At 38.3% G+C, this 6,024-nt stretch overlaps 1 protein-coding gene across 4 annotated transcripts; it reads right to left on the reverse strand.

Annotated features, from left to right (window-relative positions):
• Positions 1-874: 874 nt before the first annotated feature.
• On the reverse strand, positions 875-5,573 carry crebzf (CREB/ATF bZIP transcription factor). Of its 4 annotated transcripts, none has more exons than XM_015046061.1 (3): positions 5,489-5,573; positions 3,435-4,468; positions 875-3,049 (listed from the first exon to the last, which is right to left on the reverse strand). In XM_015046061.1, the coding sequence occupies exon 2, from the start codon at positions 4,460-4,462 to the stop codon at positions 3,692-3,694; it is 771 nt and encodes a 256-aa protein (XP_014901547.1). In that variant the 5' UTR covers positions 4,463-4,468; positions 5,489-5,573; the 3' UTR covers positions 875-3,049; positions 3,435-3,691. The 4 variants fall into 4 exon arrangements, with proteins under 4 accessions (XP_014901547.1, XP_014901544.1, XP_014901546.1 ...); XM_015046058.1 differs by having other exon boundaries at positions 3,435-4,521; positions 5,489-5,564; XM_015046060.1 differs by having other exon boundaries at positions 5,359-5,502.
• Between the last annotated feature and the right edge of the window lie 451 nt (positions 5,574-6,024).

The following is a 6,024-nucleotide window of genomic DNA, read 5'->3' on the forward strand; positions in this document are numbered from 1 at the left end:
GATGTTAAAACAATAGGAATATGTAAATGTAGAATTTTTTTCATTGGAAGGAGTTAATGGAAAATTATTCATGTGTTCTCTTTTCTCATTGAGAAACTATCAAATGTGACAAAGTTATAGCCAGTATGGAAAAGAAGCCTTATTTAATCCTCATATCCAGAGAAGCAGAGTTGTGTATTCTGACCAGGTCCACCTGCAACTACATCTTCACATCTGGCAGATGTAGTTGCATCTGGCAACCTTCATTATGCTGAGCTAAGATTCAGTATCCACACTGTGTAAAAACAAGACTTCAATCAGTTTCACAATATGGCCAGACCATACAAATTGTCAATACTTCAAGTGTCTGAGGTATTGAACAAGCAACACCAAACACCAATAGGGGGCAGTACATTATTCAGTACCAAATAAAAGCCTTTTTTTTTAGGTTGACTGATGTTGACAAGTGAAGCAAAATCATGTTTTCTTCTCAGTAAGCTGAAATGGTTTTCCTTCATTAGTGAAAATGTAAAATTATTGAGTCTTGCTCCAGTGTGCCTGGAACAATGAGGTTAAATATTGGCCTGACTAAATGAAAGCATCTGAAGTTTAATACTTGCTAAATTCCACCAAACCCTGATATAAATATCCTCACCCATATTGGAAGTGAACTGATCAGTCTTTACCCCCAGAATCGGAACCAAACATTGAGAAGCACCATTCAGTTTTTATGCTCTAATCTAGAACAATGTTCCAGAAAACTGCAAAGATGCTGAAACACTGAGTTCCCTAAATCAAGGCTAAAACCCCACCTGTTTATTAGTTGATCTTGATTAATAAAAAGTGGATCATTTGTAATTTTAGTCTGTATTACAACTTTTTATTGCTTTCTTTTATTTATTCCTGCAATGTTTTATGCCTCCATAAGGTAAAGTACAATAATGTTCAATATACTCATTTATTTGCCTTAACAGCCACTGATGTGGGAGCATAGACCAGAGTTTCCCAACCCTGGTCCTCAAGGCACACTGCCCTGCATGTTTTAGATGTTTCTCTGCTTTATCACAACCCATTTAAATGATTGCAGTTCAGAAAAAGCTTGTTAATCAGCCATCAATTGAAATCATGTGTGTTGAAGCAGGAAGATACCTAAAACATGCAGGGCATGGTGCCTTGAGGACCAGGGTTGGGAAACACTGGACCAGAGGATTTGTCAAACCAACTACGGCCGACTGAATTCTTTAAAGACAAAACAGGGAACGTCTGAAGGGTAACCAATATACCAATAGGTGGCAGTACAGATTACTTTTCTGTTCCACTCTCCCAGGAAATATGAATACAAAAGCACCTACAGCTAAAATGAGCTAAAATACAGTACATTCAGAAGTATTTTAAGTTCTTCACTTTTTCCACATTGCCAGGGTGGTATGTCTTTTCCAAGCACACTGTGCTACAAAACAGCACTGATAACTACAACTTGTTATAAAAAATGCTGTCTATGTGAAACAAAAGACATTTGAAACCTTAAAATTAGCTCGTTTAAGATCCTCTTCTTTCCAGCACTCTGCCTTCAGCACATCATCACAAAACTGTTCCTCCATGCTGCCATTTAGAACCGCTCCTAAAAGTGTTGGCCTAAGTAGTTCATGAGAGCTCAGAAAGGCAGGTCCACCAGGTGTTGGCTAACAGCTGCTGGTCAGAAGGAGCCAAGTGGAGGAACTGCAGGTGAGCTGTGCTCTGACAGGTGAAGCTTTATGGAAATATGTAGCACCTTGTTTACTTATTCCATTATTTCCACAATAAGTTAACTGACTGAGCCAAGTGAAGCAAAATCATGCTTTTTTTTTATCTCAGCAAGCTGAAATGGTTTGCCTTCAGTAGTGAGACTGTAAAATGATTACAAGTCTTGTTCCAGACTCGTAATCTGGACACCCAAATGTTGGGGGAGATTTTACAATTTCTCAAATATGTATGACAAATTCAAAGAAACACTCCAGGAAAGTCTTTGATGAGGGAATAACATGATGTAAAGCTTGAAAAAAAAAGTATTTTACATTATACCCTGCCTTTAATCTTCCTTCAAAATTCTACAGACACCAAATTATGACAACATGGAAAAAAACTTTTGAGATTTTACTGATCAACCATAAAATGTTTCTACAACTTAGGAGTGCACCTGTGGTAAATTCAGATGATTGGACTTGATGTGGAAAGGCACACACCTGTCTATAGATGGTCCTACAGTTGACACTGCAAACATGAAATCAAAGGAATCATCTGTAGACCTCAGAGACAGGATGGTCTTGAGGCAGAAATATAAAGAAGGATCCAGAAACACTCCTGCTGCTCTGAAGGTCCGATGAACTCCGCCTCCATCGTTTAGCAAAAATCTCAAACTTTTTCTCACATTGCTGCTCACATGGGGTATTTGTGTGTAAAATTTTGAGGAAAAATTGTTTTAATAAGGCTGGAATATAAAATGTGGAGAAAGTGAAGTGCTGTGAAAACCTTCTGGATGCACTGTAGTTGGGCAGATAAATGAAATGAATCTTTCTATGCTCTATAATTCCATCCAAGGGGGACTGTCATCTGTTCTGACAACCGTTACCAGACTTGACCCAATGTTCAGGGAAAGTTAAGACCTTTATCGGCAGAGCTTGCTGTTTAGAAAGAAAAAAGAGATGCATTAATATCAACAGTACACAACAAGACTCAGCAGATATTTAGTATTTTACACACAGAGAATGGGATTTATTTGTCCAACATTTCTCAGAGCATTTACGTGAAAAGAAAATATATTCAAAATTAAACATTTACAGTTTATTAGATGTGATTTAAAAATTAACTGTGATCAGTTCTTTTTTTTTAATGTACATTTCAATATACAATCAATATACAAATTGCTCCGAGTGCTGTAGGAGCTTTGCTGATACAACCAAGAGCTACAGGTGATGCAGAATGTGGGTAAAAATTAGATTACATATACCATTTGTTACCGGTACTCCCTTTAAAAAAATACCAGGCCACGTTGCAGCTGCGTGTCCAGCTTCGTCACCTCCCATCAGCAGAACTTTAGTATAAAGAAAAAAGGTGGCGCTAAATACATGTATTCTTCGGTAAACAGGTATTGGTTCACAAAGAGATTTTTTTTTTGTTTGTTTCATCTGATAGGGAGAATGTGTTTTCTGTTTTCTCTTTTCCTTTTAAGATCAATTACTTTACAGTTTGACAGATTTTTGATCACTCTTTGTGGACCCTTACCATTATCTTATCAAACAAGCACTAAGAAAACTGAAGCCTAACACTTAAACAAATTATTTCTTACAACAAAACAAAACTGAGCAAAGTGCTCAGCATCCATTAATTGGGAACATTTGATATATTAAAATAAAAAAAAAGTACTGATGTTGCTGCTGAATGCTGAAGACAGAGAGAAGTTTCTGTCTATTCCTTACCATGGCGTCAAGCAGGAAGAGGGAGTTCAGAAAGCCACTCATCCCCCATGGCGGAGCAACCATTACCTAGAAGAAACTGTCAACAAGGTTTAGCAGTAACGTGTACTCATCCCACCAGAACAAATAGCATAAATCACATGCACATTCTGCAGTTCTTAGGCAGCTCTAATTAACTCAGTGTTCATCCATCCTGATAAAGTTCAGTACAGAGTCGCATACGGTTTAGTCTCAATATGAGAAAACAGAAGTACTTGACCCTACATTTTGAGCGACGTGCTCGCGCTCTCTGCACACTTTGGGCAGAATTCGACTGACACGTGGTTCTTGTCTACATGCAGGCACACGCCGCCAGACGTCTCCTTCTCCTCCACCTTCACCCGCTTCCTGGGCAACGCATAATCGTGCTCGTTAGAGCGTGGCCCCTGGAAAAGCGAGGAAGATAATTTCATCCCATTCACACCGCTCAGTCTGGACAAGAGCTGGGCTAACATGCTCTCATTGGCCAGCACAGCCCTCAGATACCTGGTTTCATCCTCCAATTCTTCCACCCGTTTAGTCAACTGACAGTTCTCTTGTTTGAGCACGGCGTTCTCCGTTGACAGAACGCCAACCTGCTTCTCCAGGCTGTTGACGTGCTCCTTCTTCTTGAGACGGTTCAATCTGGCAGCGATGGCGTTTTTGTTGATGACGTGGTTCGACTGGTTTTGTCTGTTTTTCATCCTGGAGCCGGAAGACGTTCTGTCTGGAGATGAGCGGGATGAAGCGTCAAACCCCGAGTCTTGGTTTATGTCGCTGCATGCTTCTAGATTGGCAAGATCGACGCCAAAAAGTAGAGAGGAAGAATCTTTTTCTAGAGTCCACTTTAAATCTTCAAACAGGTCATCTAGCTCAATTCCTGGATGATCGATGTCATCGGCAGCAAGCGCATCAGAAGGGCTGGGAAGATCTTTATCGTTTTCCACTACTTCCACCTCCTCAACGTCTACTGATGGCATCTCCATGGCACGGCTTCTTCTCCTTGTGATCATCGTGTTCTGCCAATGAGATCGCAAAGACATTGAATAAAGAGGTTCTTTTAACGCCGCACCTGTGGAAACATAAAACTTCATTGTTAAATCTTACAAATAAACGCAGATAAAGTAGATATGAATTACAAACAATTTTCAATTAGTAAATTATTTAATCTATACAAGTCTTTCAATAAAACAATATAAATATTTCACTAGAAATCCCTTAGCTCCCTACATAAAAAACTTAATATTTTTTTGCCTTTCAGTTACGTACTGCTACTGAAATATTAGTAATTATTTTACATATGATGCAAAATAAGGTTTTTAAAATCACCGTAATAAAATATTGCTTTTGATAAACATGTTGACAGTAAACAGCATGAGGTACTCTGGATAGGTTTATGCAAGTAGTGAAAGCTAACCCTCTTTTAGTCCGCGCTATCACATCGTCACGTGACACAAGTGACGCATGTCCAAAACGTTGTACTAACGTTGTGAACTCCGTTAGCTTTCCCTAACATGCCACAAAGTCACATTTTGTTCGTGAATTGTCTTCTGAAGGAGGTTTTTTTTAAAGCAAAAATAAATAATGAACACATTCTGTGCTTAGTCTTAACCTAATTGTCGATAAGGTAAGCTAGAGCCTCTATAGCTTAATATAGGCCGTGCTAGCTTCCCCGCGCTTTTGATTAGCATACAGCTAATGATAAAAAACGGTGCAATAGCATTAGTTTGGGTATGCTAAAGTCACTATACGACGAGTTAAGAGTACCAAAAATGTGGTAACTCTGTGTAATGAAAGCCTGTTATGAACAAGAAATTCCCTGACTGTGCCTGAGTTAGCCTTTGTGTTTAGCCACAGGCCAACAAACTGAGCTAATGTGACGCAGCATTTTCTTCGCACAAATACTTACCAGCCCGAGTCAAAAACACAAAAACTGTGGAAAAGTCAAGTAGTAAAAGTGTGTCGGCGGCCAAAAGCGTTATAGATATATATTATTTCTTCAAATTGAACACAGCTAAAACTTGTGAAGAGCGAGGTACCTTTGACCGTCCAAAGCAACTTCTTCTTCTTCTTCTTCTTCTTCTTCACGGAAGTTTGCATTCAATTTGTTGCATTATCGCCATCTTCTGGGTGAAATGTTCATTACACTTCTACTACACATTTCTACAAGACTCTTAATGAGGCAAATATTCTTAAACTTTCCTTTGAATTCAGTGTTATTTTATTGAAATAACATATCTTAAAAAATCGGTTCCCATAAGTCATATAAGTCATATTCCATAAGAATAATATTCTTTTATTTTCATATTTCCTACACATGGACACCTTGTACAGTTTTCTCAACATTATGATTACAAAAAACAGCATCCTACAGGATGTTTTTGTAATCAGCCTGTAGGATGCTGTAGTGACTAATTCTTATTTTTACTTAAATTCCTTTTTGGTAAAGTGCATTGATATATTTGTTGTGAATTGGTGCTGTATAAATATACTCAGTTGAAACTAAATTGAGAGAAGCATTTCTTCTGACTTGAATTTATTTTATGTCTGCCTAATTTTAGGCAGACATAAAATA

The sequence above is a fragment of the Poecilia latipinna genome, unplaced genomic scaffold (genome assembly GCF_001443285.1).
Source record: "Poecilia latipinna isolate Pla-1442-1.1 unplaced genomic scaffold, P_latipinna-1.0 Scaffold762, whole genome shotgun sequence".
NCBI lineage: Eukaryota > Metazoa > Chordata > Actinopteri > Cyprinodontiformes > Poeciliidae > Poecilia > Poecilia latipinna.